This window comes from Malaya genurostris, chromosome 1, assembly GCF_030247185.1.
Source record: "Malaya genurostris strain Urasoe2022 chromosome 1, Malgen_1.1, whole genome shotgun sequence".
Classification (NCBI taxonomy): Eukaryota; Metazoa; Arthropoda; class Insecta; order Diptera; family Culicidae; genus Malaya; species Malaya genurostris.
This window is the reverse complement of record NC_080570.1, coordinates 147308020-147329484: the sequence shown is the minus strand read 5'-3', so window position 1 is coordinate 147329484 and position 21465 is coordinate 147308020. Positions and strand designations below refer to the sequence as shown.

Genomic DNA, 21465 nt, shown 5'->3' with positions numbered 1-21465 from the left:
TGAACTGTTTTTGATAATTTGTGTCGTCAGGTTTTGTTTTTCGTTATTTTTATTTTACCAGTCATTTTTTCAATTTGTTTTTCCGTCAGGTGCTACTGAAAATTACCGCCTATGCTGAGCAGTTTACAGGGAACATTGTCCATCTCAGAACTTCGATGAACGCTAGGTTATCGCTCTCAAATTGGTGATTAACAGAGTGTCAGAAAAAGAATTCCTGGAAATGCCAAGACTGTCTTAACAACGAAGTACAATATTTGCTGAACGAAGAAAAGTTTCAAAAATCTGGCCGTCTACAGAAAGTAGGGATTTAGAGGTTACGGTTGCTCGAGACAACCGGTTTGTTAATATTAGTCCTAGGTTTTCTGGATAAAACATACTTAGTCTTATTATGAACTACGGTATACGAAATTCGACCAAAAAATAAATTCATCGTAGTTCAGAATAAAGATGACTGGTAACCGGAATTTCTGATGTTATAAGCTGTCCTCTAACCTGCAGATTACTCATCGGCTTCAAAATTTTTGACTATTACAGATAGAACCATTCCACTCAGACACAACAATGCGCATTCCGCACACACCATCGGTATGCCGGTAATTTGATTTGTCACATACAGCAGGTGTACTCCCAATTAATTTTTAACGATGCCGAATTACAAGCATTATTGAATGAAGACGACAGCTTTCAAAGGCGCAGATAGTTTGACAGAAAACAATTTCTTAACGTCTACAATCCATGGAAAAAGAAGGGTGTCGTATGAATTGTCCAAAAGACAAATGATGAACCGGAAAGTGACGTATAACATGCTTTTTCAACGATACAAAAGAAAGTCCTTCCTGTGGTCTTTCGTATCGTTTGGAGAACACTAATCGCAAGAAATCGTGGGCGAATTCAAGTGAAGTATCGACATCAACGGCACGACCTGATCAATGCGATCGGAAGACCGAAACCAAACTGATGTGATCTAATTCGAGTTTCTGAAACCTAGTGAAACTGTCAACGGCTTTCGCTATCAACAACAAATGAACAAATTGAGCCTTGCAGTTGCGAAAAAATCAACCAGAATATAGATCTGGGCAGAAAATTGTGATTTTGCTCCACGACAATCAACCATCACAGCAGTCGAAGGGCATTCGAGACACGCTGTGATGTGCTAAACCATGCGGCTCACTCACCCGACCTGGCTCACTTCGACTACGATCTCTTGCTTCTTTTGGTAATCAACTTTCTGAGCAGCGATTCGATTCTTCCGGAAATTTACGACATCCCGTACACAATTAACCAAAAATGCAGTTTTTTTTTGCTGACATGATACAGTTTATTTGTGTAAAATGGTCTAGAAAATCGATTCCACGTATTCAGAAGGACCGCATGAAACGCTTTTATGTTCATTTTACCCTAAATTCCCATTTTCTACTAGATTGTATTGAAGTTCACTTGCAGAAGACTGCATTGAGTGTTTCTGATGTAAAAAAATGCAAACAAATCGATTGCATATAGTTAATGACTGTACGAAACACGTTATACAATTTTATCACAATGTTTTTTTCTTGTTATAATATTCAATTGAACTTTGATCTAAAATTATGTGCAATAATAATCATATTGCGAGGAGAACATCAGAGTAGATTAATCTGTAAATTTGTGATAGAAGAAGATTTGGGATAAAACAGAATACAGTTATTTACGGCTGTTCTGATTAACAGCAATCCATTCGTTGAATTTATGAAAATCTTAGGAAAACCTCAGGAGATTAGTCAAAGTCTACTTTCCGGTTCGCTCCCAGCTCGTTTGTGACACCTCTATCGGGGAGAGAGAGAGAGAGAGGTTGGGGTTCCTTTTGAAACAACTGTCGTGAATTTTTCTCCGAAACAGTCTTTCTGGGTATCGAAAAATGTTATCCGTACACTTCATTTACGCCGGTGACAGTTAATTTGACCACATTTATCAATTACGTCTATCCAGAGTAGTTCGGATTTTCGTGATGTACGAGCAAAATTGTGACATGATGCTTTTATTGCTTTGGTTTGATTTTCACAACGCAACTTTTGCTCACATGGAAATAGTATAACGAAATGAATTTAAATTCTTCACTCTCATTAAAAGGATAACAAATATTCTATAATGTATTCCTGCAGCTGGAAAAAAGTGAAATGAGAAATCCATGACTTCCACAATCGCCAGTTTAACTTGTGATGAGAAAAAAAAACGGAGAACTTAAATACAACTTATTAGTTTACATTCATCAAGTCCATTTAAACGACGAGGGCAAAAACAGCTGTAATTGCGGACCCCAGCTAATCGAGTAACAGCCATCGGTGGTGCTGAAATCGAAAGTGCCTAAATTAACTCGCGCACTTTTCTGCTAATTTTCGGCTAATAACAGTGCGCATCTTTTGTTTCCTTCGTCGGTGGGTGCGTTTAGGGAGTGGCGTCTGTCTGGGTGTTGGATTGAAAGTGAAGGTTGCGTTTCAATTTCCAGTTGACCGACAGCACGGGTGTTTGCGATGATTTGCAGAAATTTCGCAAAGACATTATCTGCACGGAAAGGTGAATTACCTCAGGAAGAGAAGTTGAGCAAAGAACTGGCTCATGTTTTTCTTCAGCACATCTGTTAAGCCTAGGTTTTCTAGTCTACTATGATGTACTATTTGGATCTAACGACAGTTTTCTTTACTTCAAACATTTGTTGAATTTGTAACAAGTTTGCACCGCCTACTTTTATTGTTTTTGAAAAAAACTGACTAGATTTTTTCTTCTTCATTTTATTTCAGACGATCTGCTCAACTATTGTTGAAACTCCAAACTACAGCCAACGAAAGTCAACATTTACTACGTTGAAACCTACACATAGATAAAATGGGCAACTCGGGTAGTATGAACGGTTTGCCGGGCTACGAAGATGCCTACCACCACACGCAGTACCATCACCAGCATCATCAGCAGCAGCGGTATCACGAGATGCTCCGAAATGGCGGCCACCATATGGCACAGCCCGGTTGGTTGGAATCGTACCAGAGAGATCTGCGAAATGGTGGCGGAGGTCATCGAACCTTCGATAATCGACACAACCACGAACCGTTGGGACACCGAGAATCAACCAGCAGTGGACCTAGCTTACCACCTCCGATGAAGGTTCTACCGGATATTCCCGGTCGGGTAGCGAAGTTACGTCCGACCAACAACGGGAATATACTCCATTCCGGGGGTACGATCAGTAAAAACAATAACCTACAACGGTCCAAGAGTATCTCTTCGCCGACATACCAACAACATCAGAAGCAAAGTTTTGACGAGGGGGCGGAAAATGGTCTTCTGAACTCGTTGCCACCTCAAATGCTGATGACTCGTTCAAGAACCCAGGTCAATATGATGCTGCCGTCCGGAAGACGTGAGTTCGACGGTTCACCCTTGCGATCCCGAGGTTTCGTTGCCAACCAAAAGAAGCCAAGCTACGATCATGGAACGCTGAACTCTAAACGCTTCGGGTCCGAACCCGATCTAAGGATTTCCACGGGTAAGTCCGAACTGCAGGATGATTCGACCGCGGGTGGAGCTGCACAAGCTCACCGGAATAGCAAACCAGCCCAATCGAAGATCATCAAGGGTAAAAATAAAAAGAAAGCACCGGTTCCACCAGTACTAGACAAGGTAGCTATAACCCAAAAACCCACTTTCAACTTTTCTACTAACCATTTGCTCGTATTCTTACAGCGAGAACCGGAAGTTGTAGAAAAACAACGTATCATCGCGTACTCACCGCTGCGGAAAACAAATTCCGATGCATCTTCGACGTTGCCGTCGTCGGATAGTAATAGCAACAATCCAAGCCGTAAGCTGCGGCTTTTCAAGACACGTGCCGAAACGAAGAAAAATCTTAACATAACCAAGCTTCCGGAAGCTTCGGATGCAAAATACTCATCGAAAAGCAATGCTCAGAACAACACTCCCATCAAGATGCGAGTATCGCCAACCAACAGCAGTACCTACAAAACCCCGGAACGCCGGGAAACAAACTTCAGCATTGGCACCCTGGACAAACCGAAGTCACGACTGAACCCAACGTCATTCTTCCGACGAGAAAAAACCTTTGACATTGGAGTGCTGGAGCGCGATCGGATACTGCGTGCTGAGCATGTGCCAGAAATCAAACCGACCATGTCGCCACCGATTTCACGACGAAAATCTATCGTCAAGTCATTGCTGGAAAAAGACAACGCCCATCAACTGCAACAGCAACTGCAGCATCAACAACTCGATCGGGCTGCCTCCGCCGAATCCAAGTACAAGTTGAAACTTCAGGAGGACAAACGAAAACAGTCCCAACAATCGGCCCACGCTCCAGCCATGACCGACTTCCAGAAGGAATTACAGCTTGCCACTAGGAAGAAATCGACTGCGGATCCTAAAGTTACACAACCACCACCGAAAGCACCTTTGGGACATCGTAAAAGTACGGAAGCGAAGCAATCCACCAAAGCGGCGGACCAACCACAGGTAAATAGTATCATAATTTCCGTGGAGCCCAAAATGGAATCCGAACGAGAAGTGCACTCCCAAAGTCCACCACCGATTCCTCCTCCTTTACCGAAGAGTAGCTTCTACTTTGGAATGTCCACTCCGCAGGCAACCGAAAAGGATCCTTCGAAAATTTCACCGATCATTCTTCACAAGGCCATGATGATCGAAACACGTGTCGACTCGGATCCGAATTCATCCGAGGATGAACAATCTCCGATTCAAAATAACTATCGAGATATAATAAACGAATCCGAAATGGATAAAACCCAACTGGACGTGATCGATCGGTTCGCGGCTAGCCTACTGAATGGTTCTAAATTTCAACCATCAGGCTCGGACTCGGCTGCTTCCTCGGAGGTAGACATCCGCACCAATTCCGGTGACATTGAGACCGAAGGTCAAGAGATTTCACTCAAACTGCGACCCACGTTGCCCCGCAAACAGTTCGATATACCACGTTTTAGTCCGGCGGCGGCCTGGCGATTGCTGACCACCGAGGACGACTTCGGGCGTGACTCCACCGAACTGTTTCCGTTCACGGAGAAAAAAACTGTGCTGCGTAGTTTGGAAACAGTTGACGCTGCTGCCGAGGATCGAATCGAGCGCATCTATCGGGAACCGATTCCCGGCCTGCAAGACAACAAAAGTGGTGACAGTGGAATCTCCGGTGATGCCGGACTACCGGATATCGGTGAGGCACAAATGACTTCCAGCAAGGAACGCGATTCACCGGAAAGCTCACCCGTAGATGACAACAACAGTGGAAATAATGGTTGGTCTTCGAATGCGATTCGACTGACACCGTGGACACCGCAGCAGGATCTGGAGGATGACGACGACACAACCGGAAGCTGCGACAATCGACAGCTGATGGAGGAAACTCCGCTCAGCGGTGGGCCGAACGATTTTTCGAGCAAAGGTCACTTGTTCAGTTTGTCACTTCCGCGGGAAAGTCATTTGACGATTTATCCGGGAAATGGAAATGCTGAAAAGGTAGGCTAATATATACTTTTTTTTTATTTGACTACCTATTAAAATGTTTAGCTTTTCTTTGACCAGGTTGAAAAGCACATGTTCAACAGCCTGCAGAAACTGCGCAAATCGGTTTCGGATGCATTCACCAGCGATGCAGATGTGAGCCCGCTCGAAAGTGGCGACAATTGGTTTCTTTCACGATTGGACACTCCAACGATCATCACCAATACGTACGAGAAACGGCAGCTAAGTCCAGCGACACCGAAACAGAGCCCACCGGAGACACCGCCGAATGGCAGCAAAAAAGACGAACTCGGTAAACCTGCAAAACATTCCGCCATTACGTATGTTGTTAGCGGTAAACACATGATGTATCTGCCGAAGGAAGCGACAAAGGTGATCACGACTGGGAAGAACGACCAAAATAATAATGTGCCAGAAATGTCAACCACCGTGACCACTGTCAAGTCACATTCGGAGAAGCGGAAAGAAACCAAGGAAAACATGCAGGATCCGGTTCCAGATCCGGGCGAAAGTTTCCCGGTAAAGATTAGCCATCGCAAGAATCATCGGTTCACCTTCCAGAGTACAATCCGACAAATCGAGAAACGACGAGTCGCGGAAAAGTTGTCACGTGAAGCGGAAATCAAAGAAGCCATGCGATTGAGTGAACTGGAGGCGATGAGACGAGTCGAAGAGGAGTTCCAGAAGAAACGAGCCCGCGAGAAGGCTTCCATCCGACACCAGCTGCGGCTGTTTACGATGGAAGAAACTGGTCAACAGTACGATGGAAACGAGGAAGATGAGGTACCTTGAGTTTTTTCTTAAACCTGCCACTCTGTATTATCTTTAACCTTCGCTGTTCTCATCTCGTTTCAGAACGCCGAGATAACCAAACGCACTGAAATGGAAGCAGAAGATACAATCCAGCTGCCAAAATCCAATGGATTGTATCGAAAGAAGGAATCGACCCTGGAACGCTCATCCTACATGCATGGACAGGCGCGACGTTTGGGGCATTCACGTTTCAACGGCAACGGAACGGTCACCTTGGAGCGCAAGTTTTCCAACGGTAACCTTATCAACGATCACCACGAAGAGGATTTCAATAGTGACGACGAAGAGAACACGGGAAACAACAACCACAACAGCAACAACAACAACGATGATGATGATGACGTAGATAGCAGCTTAGGCTACATCGATACCCGGACGCCGTACATCTCACGAATAATCCAGGCCAAAAGTAGCAAGAGCTATGGCGGATTGAAGAAGTGACATCACTACTATCAAAACTGCCATCTAGTCATCGGATGTGTGTATGCGAGGGGCAGCGTGGAACCGCCCAGACGAATTTTATACAATCTGCTCTGCATAAGACTCAGTAGGATATCAACGTTATCAATCTTCCAACTTTGCGATCCAAGTATAACGATCATTCAGTCTAGCTGGTTTTGTTTATATTTTAACGAAAGCAATTGTTAAAAAAAAACTATTTTCTCCGAACCATTAACATCAACCTGCATGTTATTTAGTGTCTAAGGTGTACTAACAAGCGTAAAAATGTTCAATAAATTTTCAATTCTTTTATATATGATTGATATTTGAGAAAAAAAAGTATGATGACAGATGAAAGTTTACCTTTCTTAACATCAATTCTTCATCGTGTAGACTCGATGACATATCGGCCCTTATTACCGTTCTCACTTCCACTTTCACTTTTACTTAACTCACATATCACTTGAGTTGATTTTATCTATTATCAGCATCACGCACAGTGAAGTGAAAAAAATACTTGAAGTACGTAATGTCAGAGACATAGCCGCTAGATTGACGTAGAACTGCATTCGAAATGTGTATAGATATCAGCTGATTTGATACCGTTTGACTGTTTAAGATTGTGTAGTCCTGAAAAAGACCAATCGGTTTCAGAAGATTGTGTATGTATTCTAGGTATTAGAGCGACAGTTTAAGACAGTTTTCTGTTTTTTACGTTATTTTTGAAGTCCTGAAAAGGACCGTTAGTACTCCCACATTATCAGATCCGAATGAATTCCGAATCAGCGAGAAATTTTCATTTGGAGTTCCATGTGGAACTTAAATTTCAACTTCAGTGCAACAACCGATTCCGAATGAATTTCGCCTACTACCGGTTGATTCGGAAATCTGTCGGAATTTAGTGAGAAGATGTGGACTAAATTGTCAATTCGTTTTCTTCTTATTATTTCCCGATTTTGCACGTGCAGATTTTCAGTTGTTTTCAAATAAAAAATTGTATAACTGGAAATATAAATTTAAATCTTCAAGTTTTTCAGATATACAGAACTAGTAAATAACCAGCTCTTCTTAGGCTGTGATCCATTTCGCGAGTAATTTTAACTTTTCGTTGAAATCTGACACTTGAGTGGTTATTTTGTGTCGAGTAATGAAATTTAACGAAAACTTCGGCCCATTTCAAAATTTGACGGACGGAAAGTTATTTGGGTTTATTGTCCACTGGAGATAATTTCAACTAAAGAATTATTATTTGAATTTTCATTGCAAGATTTTTTTCAGTGTCGGGAAATTACCATCGATCTGTCAAAAATAACCATGCTCTCGAGCAGGGTTATTTTTGACAACGTCATATTAACCGCTCGAGTGTCAGATTTTAACCAAAAGTTAAAACTAACCGCGAAATGGTTCAAAGCCTTAGAATTCTAGCATAAACTATTGAAATTCGCTGGAAATTAACAAAACGGCCTACCTTAGTCAGCATAATCCATTCCTCTATCTGGAGTGTAGTGCAATGGTGTAAGTCGCCTAACTTTTACACTAACACGTTCAAAAAATGAGCGAATATTCAATGATATTTATAATGTCACTGCCCTCTCAGCAGGCGATTCTATTTTGTTGGTCATTGAGCGCTTGTTGAACGACATACTGCACGAAATATTCGTTCAGTTTGCTGGAACGGTTTGTTGTTGTTTTTTCTCTTGCAAAAATAGTGTGAAAATTAGGTGTTACCATCTGAATGTAGCTACATACCTACCTGCACAATACTTCTACTTCACGTAGAATAACAATAAGTTGTCGTTCTATATGAATCATATAACTACGTGAAGTAGAAGTATTGTGCAAACTTCTGAAATTCTCCAGTAAAACTAGTCCAACGGGGCTCCAAAACTTCATATTGAAAATGGCTCAACAATGGACCTCTGTCTGCCGGGTTTGTTGAACGAAAAAAATGGCATTTGGTTAAACGGTCTGTTTCAAAATTGGCAAACGAAGATCCCGTGTTGGCCTCCCGTTGAACGATTGATTGGACGTTCATTGGACCAATGATCCAACGTATTGGACCAACGAAGAACCACCGTTGAACTTTTTTTTTCTAAGAGGGTGTCAATCGGGTTGATCGAAATGACAGAATGAGCTATGCATTCTTACTCAACTGCGTGATTTTTCAGTGCTCGATCGGTTAAGTGCTAGAATTTTCGCCTGAGTTGACGTCCCACAGTAGAACTGCTCACAGTGCCGATTGAATCAAAACGGAACCAATTGTGGTTAAGCGCCTTCATTTTATGTGATTTCGTTTGTATCTTTTTCACAAATGAGCGGTCCTAACGGCCACCATGAAAAGCAACCAATCATTATACTCTTTACATTTGTGTGCTTTATTTTCCGCCTGATCGTGTTAATGACATAGAATTGATTGAACAGCATTTGAGCTCATTATCGCAAATCAACGATCGAATGGATTTTAACGACAAAGTTATGATGTTGGGCGATTATAATTTTCCTGGTTTACGATGGATCCGTGGTTCATCTAACTATCTGTACCCAGACACTGCTTGCTCATCCAAAACACCATCTTCCGTGATGCTTCTTGATGCATACAATATAGCGGGCTTAGTTCAACTAAATGAGTGCCACAACACAAACAATCGCATGCTTGATCTTTGCTTCGCTAGCCAGGAGCTTTCAAGCATTTGTACGATTTCACTTGCCCCTTCTGCGCTTGTAAGAAGTAGTCAACATCACCCTCCTCTTCATCTGTTCTTAGTTGAAGTGTCGCCTATCGTTTTCAACAGTATGTCAGATGAGACCTTTTATGATTATAAAAATGGAGACTATGAAGCAATGAATAGATTTCTTATTGAACTGGACTGGAAACTTTTACTTTGCAATAAGGACTGTAATTCTGCTGTCACAATTTGGTCTGAGATCGTCTCTTACGCAATAAATAAGTTCATTCCCAAGAAGGTTTGTCGTGCATCAACGAATCCACCTTGGTCCAACTCTACATTAAAATACTACAAGTCAACCAAAAGGACAGCACTCAGGAAATTCTCAAAACGCCCCTCCGTTCAACTTAGGAACTATTATCTGTACTACAACACTCGGTACAAACGTTTGAACAAAGCGCTATACCATGCACATCTACGCCGAATTCAAAATAATCTGAAAATTAAACCGAAAAACTTTTGGAACCATGTCAATACTCAACGGAAAGAAACTGGATTGCCAAACCAGATGTCATTTGATGGAATAGAAGCTACCACTACTTTTGACATTTGTGAACTATTTCGCAAACACTTCAGCAGTGTCTTTTCCGCAGAAATTTTGAGTAGCCATCAGGTTCTTGAAGCAGCAAGCAACGTACCTATACGTCCTTCTATTGGTTCACATCCTATAATAACTACCACAATCATAAAATCCGCATGTGCTCAATTAAAATCATCATATAGTGCCGGACCTGATGGTATAGCTTCCCTAGTGCTAAAAAAATGCTCCGAGAGCCTTCTCGTACCATTATCAATAATGTTCAATACCTCTCTACGTACCGGAGTATTCCCCGATCCGTGGAAAAAATCATTTATCTTTCCTGTGTTCAAAAAAGGCGACAAGCGACAAATATCCAACTACAGAGGAATAGCTGCGCTGTGTGCAGTTTCTAAGTTATTCGAAATAATCGTTCTCGACTTCATCACTTATAACTGCTCTAACTACATTTCTTCAACTCATCACGGTTTTATGCCTAAACGATCTACATCTTCAAATCTAGTGTCTTACACATCATTTATCATCCAGTCATTACAAGCGCGACTACAGGTCGACGCTATATACACGGATTTATCAGCTGCTTTTGACAAAATAAATCATCAAATAGCCGTTGCTAAATTAGCAAGGCTTGGATTCAATGACGCACTTTTGGCCTGGTTTCAGTCTTACCTAACAAATCGTGACATGGCAGTAAAAATTGGTACCTGTATTACCACGCCTTTCCAAGTGAGCTCCGGTGTACCTCAAGGCAGTCATCTCGGACCCTTCATATTTCTACTTTATTTGAACGATCTAAACTTATCGCTGAAATGCCTAAAACTATCTTTCGCCGACGATTTTAAACTGTTCCAGCTCATCAGAGATTCTGAAGACACTGTATTCTTGCAGAGAGAGTTGGATAATTTTACTATGTGGTGTGACGTGAATAGGATGTTATTGAACGCAACCAAATGCGTCGTTATCTCATTCTCTCGTAAACGCTCAACAATTATATCCAACTATACTATCGCTCAAACAGTTATTAAGCGGGAATCCGTAGTCAAAGACCTAGGCGTTCTCTTGGATTGTAAACTAAGTTTCAAGGAACACATGGAATACATTATCTCAAAAGCTTCTAAAATGCTTGGATTCGTATTCCGCGTAACTAAGCACTTCACTGATATATACTGTTTAAAAGCGCTGTATTGCACTTTGGTCCGATCTACTCTCGAGTACGCTGCCGTTGTTTGGGCACCGTACTATCAAAACGGCATCCAGCGTATTGAATCTATCCAACGCAACTTCGTTCGCTTTGCACTTCGTCGTCTTCCTTGGAACGACCCTCATAACCTTCCCAGCTACCAGGACCGTTGTATCTTGACCTGCTATCCGTTCGCCGTGATGTCTCGAAAGCAGTTTTTGTTTCTGATTTAATATTATCACGAATTGATTGTCCAGATCTGTTACAAAAATTGAATTTCAACATCCATCAACGCAGTCTTCGATACCAGCCATTTCTGAGGTTACCTCGTGCTAGATCAAATTATGCATATAACGAACCTTTCCTCAGTATGTGTCGCCTTTTCAATCGCTGTTCAGATGTTTTCGATTTACACTTGTCGCGTACTACTGCAAAAAAACGTTTCCGGAATACTCTCTCTAGTTAGCTTTAATTCTATTTACGATCTCAGAGACAGGCACAGTTAGAGTTTTCATGTTACTTTATTTATTTATTTTTTTTTTTAATTTGTTATGTTGAGATAAAGATTAGTGATAGTTGTATTTTTAAGCCAAAAAATGTATCTGTTGGATATTTGTAATCTGTAGATGCTAAAGACGAGAAGGTTTTATGCCTGTTGGAGAAAGAGGTTTAAAGAACCTCAGCTCCAGCGGGCTTTTCCCGGCTCCAAACAAATAAACAACATACAGAATTTGGATGTCGATTGTTTTATTTCGGATTTGCATATTTCAACGAAAGAAACTATCAAAACGCTTTACGGGATTCATTTCTGGCTTTCCAAAGGGCCAAATTCGACGTCAACATTTCATAAGGTCACATAAACCAATGAGAGCTTCTCTTTGTTTATTTTCTCTTGTGTTAATATCTCCTTAATTTTCACGTGTACTTACAAAATATTCGCGTAGAATGAAGGATAATATTCCCATGTTTCTAACAGTACCAAATATGTAACGAACGTGCGTATAAGAACGCAGATATAGTCGAAAGAGAAAGTAAACAAAGAGATTCTGTCAATTGTTTTTTAGGCCCTTTTGAAATGTTCGGAACATTTTTCTCGAACACAAAGCAGCCAAATGCTAGCTATATTTGCACTCTTTGTGTGCGAATTTCACAAAATTAATCAAACTTCTGTAGATTTACACTAAACTGATAATTTTTAGAAGCAGATTGATTGATGATTCGTCAGAAAATTTCAGGTGGTGTTTTCATAATATAGGGGAGACCGGGGCTAAATTAAACAGTTTTTAGAAATTAAAAGAAAACATTAAAACTGGGTTTTTACTCAAGTTATCTCTATTGCGTCTCCAAGTGCGTTTACAAAGTCAATCCATAGTATTATTTACACAAATTACATAACCGCTTAGAAGCGACGATTTTTAGTATTTTCGACATTTGATTATTTATATTATTAGTTTTGATCAAATTTATCGTATGCAAAATTTTCGCCGCACTAACACGCGACGCCGTTTTCACTCTTTGAGAACCGTGCCGGAAATGCCTAAACTCATTAAAAACATATACATGTATGTGTTTTTAATGAGTTTAGGCATTTCCGGCACGGTTCTCAAAGAGTGAAAACGGCGTCGCGTGTTAGTGCGGCGAAAATTCAAGTATTTTCATCTGAACGGAACAGCTCGTTGTTGAAACACAACTGGTAGTCCAGTGATTTGAAAGTCCATGGGACTTTTAACGAATATTTATTGGCAATACAGTCTAGAAGCCATCAACCGGCGTCAACTCGAGCGAGAAGTCACCAACCAAAAATAATATGAAGATTCCATGGTTTATACCTTGTAATTTCCTCTGGTTTTAACCTGATTGTGGCCGTTCACCGAGAACTTGTCCATTTGGAAAAACTGCTTACAAATTGAACATTTGATTGGTCGGAATTCAAATACGAACTGGGAGACAGACTCTTTAAAAAAAAACTGCATGGCTGTATTATACAGACCTGGCTACTGTGAATTTTATAACTATTAATTGAAAACGGAATCACCCAGAGCGGTACACTTCATACCTGTAAGGTTGTTCGTGGTGAAATGTCCAAAGCAATTCTGTTACAGCTCGCTTGAGTGCAACGATGTCCACCGCAATTTGCCATGGCATACTATGCATTAGTTATTATAAACTCGTTTGCACCGTTTGCACCCACACAGCTACTGTCAAGTGAAACGAGAGATACTGAATCAGAGATAGTTGACACTTGAGTTCAACTCGGTTTAACAGAATGTTTTTGAAGTTTATTCTAGTGCACTCTAACTGAAGAAACGTTTAGACAATCAGAATCAAGCCAATTGACAGCTGTTCGATATTTAAAATGCTAGATTTGCCCTTTGAGCGGAATTTAATCATGTTCAAATCAAGACCATACCGGCATTCTTAGACAATAAAATTATGAAACTTAAAAGAAACAGAAGATTTATTCACTCTTTTGCATAATGCTATCAACATCATATTCTATTCCTAATTCAGCATATTTCTGTTTCAAGTTATTCAGCTTGGATCTCGATCGACTATTCCGATTCGCGATTCTGGCCGGTGTAACACGTCCATTACTTCTGGACACCAGTCGTTTCAGGTGCAGTTTATATGTGGTAGTCTCTTTACCGTTCGAATCCACTACTTTTTTGTATGTCTGTGGGAACTTCTTCGCACCAGCTGGCAGTATTCCGGTTTTAAGAATCTTTCCAAACATCAGATAGTTGTTCATTGTTTCGGCCGCGATTTGAGCTACTTCACGATACAGAAATTCAACATACGCGTAGCCGCGGCTTCGCAGTGTTTTCTTCGAACGTGCTACATACACTTGTGTCACATCCCCAAATTGAGAGAAGAACGTTTTTAATTGCTTCTCATAAAATCCGTTTGGAAGATGTTTCACATAGATGATGCCCTTATCGTTCTGTTCATTCCGAGTTTTGGACTGTTTTGATGAGATGTTTTTCTACAAAAATAAAAGACAAGTTAGAAACTACAAGCAACAAATTTGTTTTTTTTTTCATTACCTTATTTGACAGAATCAAAGGTTTATTCTTCGATTTCGTTTTGGGAGATTTGGTTGTAGCCGACATTCTGATCTTTTATTGAAGAATTATTTTTGGCGATGCTACTCTTTTCAAAACAATTCGTAAAAGAAAACGTGGTATTGCACAAGGGTTGCCAGATAAATATGTGAAGTAATATATTTTTGTATCGCATGAAGGCAACGATTTTTTGAAAGTGCTTTGATTCCGGTCTCATACAGAATTGATGAGATCTAGCTATGGCATTTGACGAAATATAGAATTGTTCTTTCTGATTATTTACTACTAATAGTTTTTGATAGCATTAAAATAATGTAACTACTCTGTCTACATAGCTCATCTGGGATCTCTGCTCGATGTGTACAAAAGAATCGAATGTCAAAATGAGTGCTGTTTGGTTTAATGAGTGTTACTGGTAACTCGGGTAACTCAGAATAATTAAATTTTTTAGTACATCCTTCAATCATCTGGTTTTGACGGTTTAACTGAGTGGAGTGGTTTAATACGTTTAATATCACAGTCAAAACAAAGAAGCACTTTGTTCGTATCATTCGATTCTAAGTAAAACCTAAATGTTATGCTTCCATCGTACTTGTGTTGGTAGACCAATCGTGTACAGTAAAGTAACGAAAGTGATCGGATACATACTGCGATTCAGTTGTATCGTCTGGTTTAGTTATGATTTGTTTACATTTAGTAGCTTGTTGAATCATCAAAAATTCTTGACAGTGAGCGAAATGGGCTAAGAGAAGCGGTGTGTCAGTGCAGATTAAGCAAATAAAGTTATCAATATCTAAACGTTAATAGCAAAGAAAAGCTGATGCAATGGCTACACTCGAAAAACCTAGAACGAAGGTAAATTATTCATTTTCAGTAAGTGCGCACTTAACTGGCTTCCTCATCTTGCCTAGAAATCGAAGACAAAGCTAAAACCACTGGTTTTGCCAGACGTCCCAACTGGTGAACCGTTGGAAAGTGAAGGAGATCTTTTCGAACCGCTCGCGACGGTGGATATCGATTTCCCCAGTACTTCAACGTCAGAGGAGGCTCCAGCTGTCCTGATGGATGTGAGAAATTTGACGCTAGAAGCAGAAAATGAAGACGAACGAAATCTAACTGATAGCGAGAAAATGTTTCAATCGGAAAGTGAAGTACAAGAGGAGGAGCTTTCCGTAGAAGCGACTGCGCCTACGGCTCCTGTTTTCGATGATATCGTTAAGGATATAAACCCTCAACAAGCTGAACTAGTAGCACGGGAGGCTGTGCAATCTTTATATCCGAACTTGAATGAAATTGAATTTATCACTGATAAGCAGCAGCCGTCCGATGTGCTATCAATGAAACCATACAGCCGTGAACAGTTGGCCCAATTTTACCGGGTTGATAACGAACTTCGCCTGGCGGAGGCATTCGAACAGGAGTTCATTGATCGGGAGCTACAGGGAAACGAACAGTGCGTCAACCATCCGCTTTATCATCTGCTACAGTGCTACGCCAAAGCGCGAGCTGACTTAAGTCTCAACCTACTGGAGTGTGAGGCACTGCAACGCAAAAGTAAAACACTAGCGAGAGAACTATGGCTTCTGAAGGAACAAACTTTCATAGGAACCGAAACTTGCGGCGATGGGAAGTTACTGCGGATCAGCCATCAATCCATGTGAGTATATTATACGATTTTCAGTACGATGGTAAATACCTGGGCTCAATAAAAGGGATTTCACGTTTTTATAAACTGTCTACAAATGATAGTTGTACCAATTTTTCTCTCGATTGTCCTGTCTTATTAATTTGTGTGTTAGAATAACTGTGTAGGAAATTCGTCGTACTTCAGTATAGGTGCACCATTACAGTTCTGGAAGCGAAAAATGTGATCTTGCACAATATATCAACTAATTAGGACGATTTTAGATAGTTAGATAAGTGTGAATAATCGTGTATTTCGTATTCATGTTATGCAGTTATGTCTCTGACATAGCCCACCTTTTTGCTTCTTTTTTCATACGATTATTTCAATCCTTGAAGAGTCTATCGAAAAAAAGCTATCCATAAAATTTTCTTTCAAATTATGATAAAAAACAATATTTTATTCAAACTAAAAATTACGAGGTTAAACTTGAACATAATGAAAACCGGATGAAGTTATTCCTTCACGAATTTGCGAACTTTTGATCGAACGCTCTTCATCAAGTTCCGCACAAGTGTTGCATCGCATTTTTTGGACGCTTGAGTCCAAATTTTTTTGAACTGCATGTTCCCAGCTGCCTTACCGGTCTTCTTGAAGACCATCTTCACGATAGCCCCGTAACGTTCGATGGGTCGAAGCTGAGGGCAATTTGGTGGATTGATATTTTTCTCAACGAAACTTATACCCTTTTCCGCAAGCCAATTGAGAGTGGTTGTGGCATAGTGAGCCAACGCTAAATCCGGCCAAAACAGTGGAGGTGTACTATGCTTCTTATATAAAGGCAGCAATCTCTTGTGGAGACACTCAGATCGATAGATTTCTGCATTTATAGTTCCGGTAGTGTAAAAAATGGTTGACTTCGAACCACAGGAACATATTGCTTGCCAAACCAGTACCTTTCGACCGAATTTCTCCATTTGAATCGACCTGTCCGCATCGCTAACATCCTCCCCAACGACGACAGTAAAGTATTGTGGACATGGAAGAGATTTTGAGTCCTCCTTTACATAAGTCTCATCGTCCATCAAAACCGCATGTATCCGGACACTGCAAAAGACGCGAATAAAATTTCCGGGTCCTTGTTGCTGCTCGCTTCTTCTGTTCTACACTTTGTTTCGAGATTTTTTGCTTGTTGTAGGTCTTCAGGTGATTTCGCCTCTTGATACGCTGGATCATTCCGACACTGCTTTTTCGGTCAAATCACGTATTGACATTGAATTGTTTTTCATGATTAGAGATACCACTTTCTGGTCCAGTTTCAAGTTGGAAGATCCGGGTTTTCTGCCTCTTCCGAAGAATAGTGTTCCCCAAACTATTAATGATGATTTTAACACTGGCACTTCCTTTTCAATACGCGACATTTTAAAAACGCAGAATTTCAACCGCACAAACAAGTAAACAAACGGAAGTTGACAGCCAAACGCACAGCATGCTGTGATCTGAGCATAAAAAAAATTAGAAGGTTGCATGCAAGACACGACCGATCACGTTTACATTCAAAATGAAATAATTCTGAGGTACCCATAATAAATACAAAAATAAAGATGATGATGGATTCACTAAAAGTCACCAATTACAAACTCTACTGCTGCTGCTCTACTTTTAGTGTTTACATTTCTAGCGAATGATCAAAATGACAATTAGATTCTTTCAGAACAATTGATTCTACTCTATTTTATACCTTCAACAAATATTACATTTGATATTACATTTTTAGAAAATATCCTCAAGATATAAATCTGGACAAATGAAACGATTTTATATCATAATAGTTTTCAAAACAGAGAACGTACAAACCTAATCATTTTATAAACAGAGATTAGAGAAGATTTTAAATATATTGATCGAAAAATGTGAATGTGAAAAATTTTAATAACCGTCAACCAATATACTCAGTAATAGTGTAATTAGTGCAGAACATATTTTGTTACTATAATTGATTTTTACTTTTGCATATTAAGGAACCAATGCATACGCAACCAAATTCCTTAATTTTGTTCATATTGTAACTTGATTTTATTAATACATAAACGAACATTATACTTTTTTTTAATAAAATTTTTATTCTGACCTTTTTGCGTAAAAGCTTTACGTGGCTTACATTTTTGTTACATAATTTTTTTTTTTTTGCTATTGGATCTCGTTGTCACCCTTTTTCTAGGGGGAGATGAGTTTCCATTTCCATCCAACGAGGATCGGGGGTCACTTCGTCCGCGGCTTATCTCATCATCCATTGCTTCATCGTCGGTGTTGTGTGTGATTTCCGTTTTCTTTTCGTTTTCCTTGTTGATCGTAGTCTTGGGCTCGTTGAGAGTTGTTGTAGATGCGCCTTGTTGTACATTGGTTGCAGTTGCTGGGTGGTTTGAGGGTAAGTTGTTAACTGCAGCTGGTTTCGTTTCGTGCTTCATTGTTGTTGGTGGCTGTTACAGATGTACTGGGGTTGCTTGGGATTGGAGGGAAAGAAGCATCGTTGTCCTTTGGTATAGTTGTCTCCTTGTCCGGTTTATCACATGACTTACCGTAGTGAACAGCTTTATGGCAATATTGACATGTGGCCATCTGATTGTCATAGGTAACAAGTGATTTGCACGGAATTCTTGTATCTTAACCGACTGTCACATAAGAAGGTATAGGCCTCCTCAAGCGCATGCGTAAAAAACGTACGTCATTTAGAATACCGGGGAAAAAATTCTTCCACTTTTCTTTTTCGATAGAGAGAATCTCTCCGTATTGGGACATAGTTTTGCGAATATATGAATCGGTGACGCTTGAGTGAAGATCATGCACACGCACTTCTATAGCACTATCTTCCATATATACTGGAATGTTGTACTTAATGTTCTCATGCTCCACATAGTGCACATTGTTATTGTCTTTTGCGAATTGAATTGCATCCAACTCTTTATAAAACTGGATGTAAACAACATTATTTGTCTTATTGCATTTAAGTAAATGCACACGTTTAATGTCAAGATGCATTTGCTCCTTAAGCAAACCTTCAAGTTCTCGTATCGAAGGTCGAATTTTGCACTGCCTAAAGTCAACAACAATTGTATTCTTTCGCGTCGGCGGTAGCTTTTGTTCATTTGGTTCACTCATGTCGAGGTCGTTCTATTGTTCACTACACAATACTGTACTTGGTTTCTTCTGTCCCGAACGTAAGCGGTTTTGTTATATCGACTGACTTGGATGAGATGTGAAAGCGAACTGAACATTATCATTGTTACAACGCATGTAGTGATAAGACACTTGTTGTTTTAATGTAAATGATAATTTAACTGAAACTGGCGGTGACTCGAGTTTAGTCCGGATTTAAATGATACATGTAAAATCGCAGATCAGCTTGTCTTGAGTTTATCTCTAATACTGTATTTTATTGCATCTGATAATTCTATATATGTGAGTCTGTGCAACTTATTCGTACTAAGTTCCGAATCTTTTGAACCGTTTTATTCCTGGTGGGCCAACAGTTTGTTCAAATCGATACTGCATAACGATTTGCATTGCATTGTTTTCGCTACACTTAGTCTGGATCCCTTCTATAAGATTCTTGGAAGCAAGATTAGACCAAAATATTATGCTTTATACTACTAAATCAATTTCTTACTATTCAATTAGGCTACACGATTATTGTTTGGTTTAATAATAGGGTCTGAGGGATTATGCTGAGAGCTGTTTCTTTGTATTTAGCCACATTTAATGAAAAAGAATTATCTATGATTATCATCATAACACAACTTTATACTGAATTTATTTGCGCGCCACCGTGTTGTACGTATGTAAATGGAGATTTCAGTATGCACGCTACACGTTGACAAATTAAAACATTTTTAAACTTTTTCGAATCAAGTTAAATGAGGAAAATTTATCAATAAATCACAGATATACAAGCACTTCAAATTAGGTTCGAAAAATCTATCGCCGATAGTTCTAAGTTGGCCTGCTAAACTAAAGCAGAAATGTATTCTGGCATATATTTATAGATTCCATTTTGTGCTATAGTTCATACTGCGCAAATCGGACGAAAGTTTGACATCATTCACTGAGACTGTCATTGGCTCGTGAAAACATAGTTTAAAACATAAATGACGTTACCGCATAAGTTTGAGTTAAATGTTTTCGAATCGATTGGTAGTTAAATTATATAAATTCATCAACAAATGACTGAGTTATAAGCGTTCAAAATTATTATAGAAAAAGGTTACGCGGTTATTTTTGATTTCTTTTAAACTGACACCCAGAGATGTCTATCTCATCTGTGTGACGAAGAGCAAGCAAAATTTCTCCCCTCGCACTGACAACTTCAACGAGAGCTCTTCTCTTTCACATTTATACACCACTGTTGTATAAAGTGTGCACGCATCATGAGTGCGTTTGTTTATTTCCTTTTACCTCTTCCACTGAATCGCATCAAAGTGCTAGAGCATTAGCTAATAAATTCTCTGAGGTGGATGCAGATACTTTCACAGAGGTGTACACGCCGGTGAGCACTCTGCTGTATGGTTTGCGTAGAAGAAGCGTGGGGCACGCAAAATCAGCAAAATAAAACAATTCATCGTAAAATTTTTGGTTTTCCTTGCAAATTTTTCATAGCAAGGCCAGATCTACTCTCTATTAATTGAAGTTCACAGAAGTGTTCGCTCACCATCACGCGCCAGTGGTCACTTGGGTGTATTTAGACGAGAGCGCGTGTGAGCGATTCATGCGAAGAGAATGTTTTTCACTCGCGCCAGCTGCTTTAACCACAAGCACACACTCAAATGCTGTCTATTCGACACTGAGAAGAAGTGCGCTTTCCTCTTTGTGCGGTGCTTCGTTTTTTGCATCCTCGGTGTGGACAAGAATCTGACTCCAGCGTGTATAACTCTGGTGAAATGCCATCTCTGCTGACACCCAACCTCGTACAGTGAAGAGTTAGCAAAAGCGACAATCCAACGAGCGAACGCATATCGATCGGACGAGCTACTTGTTTCATTCACAGTCAAGCATCAACTGAAATCAAAAAATGATTTGCAGCATATATTTATAGATTCCTCTTCGAACTACGCAGAATGATGCGGTGTTTTTATGCATGACGCAAAGCCTCCTATGCCGAACAAGAAAATGACGTCAATTTGGTCAGCTGGGATTGGTGGATGAACACATAGGTCAATTCTAACCATTTTTTTCAATAGTATGCTATTGAAATACTGAAACGACGTTGCCATACATGTTTAAGTTAAAAGTTTCCGAATCGATTGGTTGTTAAATTATAGCAATCCATCAACAAATGACTGAGTTATTAACGTTCAAAATTATGACGAAAAAAGGTTACGCGGCATTTTTTGAAACTTTTAATTGATTCCCGGTCCCGTATAATAAAAAGTAAGGCATTTTTAATGCAAAAACCATCACAAATACATGCGTACAACACAAATGTATGTGGATAGCTTATTTTCGATACACTCCTTATATACAAAACATGTAATTCTGATTCAACTTCAATTTAAATCATGCAATGT

The 21465-nt window shown here is 39.9% G+C and overlaps 3 protein-coding genes across 6 annotated transcripts in view; 2 read left to right on the top strand and 1 right to left on the bottom strand.

Moving 5' to 3' along the window:
- Window positions 1–7088, top strand: part of LOC131426144 (uncharacterized protein DDB_G0284459-like) — a 99617-nt gene extending 92529 nt beyond the window's left edge. For 3 of the 4 annotated variants that reach the window (XM_058588604.1, XM_058588605.1, XM_058588603.1), the window contains exons 5-8: window positions 2775–3651; window positions 3715–5514; window positions 5566–6303; window positions 6376–7088. In XM_058588604.1, the coding sequence (XP_058444587.1) occupies window positions 2860–3651; window positions 3715–5514; window positions 5566–6303; window positions 6376–6774 (3729 nt within the window). In that variant the 5' untranslated portion in view covers window positions 2775–2859 and the 3' untranslated portion in view covers window positions 6775–7088. The remainder of the gene's footprint in view (window positions 1–2774; window positions 3652–3714; window positions 5515–5565; window positions 6304–6375) is intronic. The other variant, XM_058588606.1, reaches the window with a different exon arrangement.
- Window positions 7089–13658: 6570 nt separating this feature from the next.
- On the bottom strand, window positions 13659–14421 carry LOC131426142 (MKI67 FHA domain-interacting nucleolar phosphoprotein-like). The gene is made up of 2 exons (XM_058588598.1): window positions 14263–14421; window positions 13659–14201 (listed from the first exon to the last, which is right to left on the bottom strand). Exons 1-2 carry the CDS (start codon window positions 14326–14328, stop codon window positions 13677–13679), a joined length of 591 nt encoding a protein of 196 aa, XP_058444581.1. The 5' UTR covers window positions 14329–14421; the 3' UTR covers window positions 13659–13676.
- A 371-nt stretch (window positions 14422–14792) lies between these two features.
- LOC131426139 (ectopic P granules protein 5 homolog) overlaps window positions 14793–21465 on the top strand; it is a 24311-nt gene continuing 17638 nt past the window's right edge. The window contains exons 1-2 of the mRNA XM_058588594.1: window positions 14793–15135; window positions 15192–15937. Of these exons, the coding sequence (XP_058444577.1) occupies window positions 15106–15135; window positions 15192–15937 (776 nt within the window). The 5' untranslated portion in view covers window positions 14793–15105. The remainder of the gene's footprint in view (window positions 15136–15191; window positions 15938–21465) is intronic.

Excerpts from the sequence above, each read along its gene's own strand:
- LOC131426142 (XM_058588598.1), bottom strand. The coding sequence starts at position 14,328 with ATGTCGGCTACAACCAAATCTCCCAAAACGAAATCGAAGAATAAACCT. Across the intron at positions 14,202-14,262 it reads CTTTGATTCTGTCAAATAAG|AAAAACATCTCATCAAAACA; the intron begins GTAATGAAAAAA and ends TTATTTTTGTAG.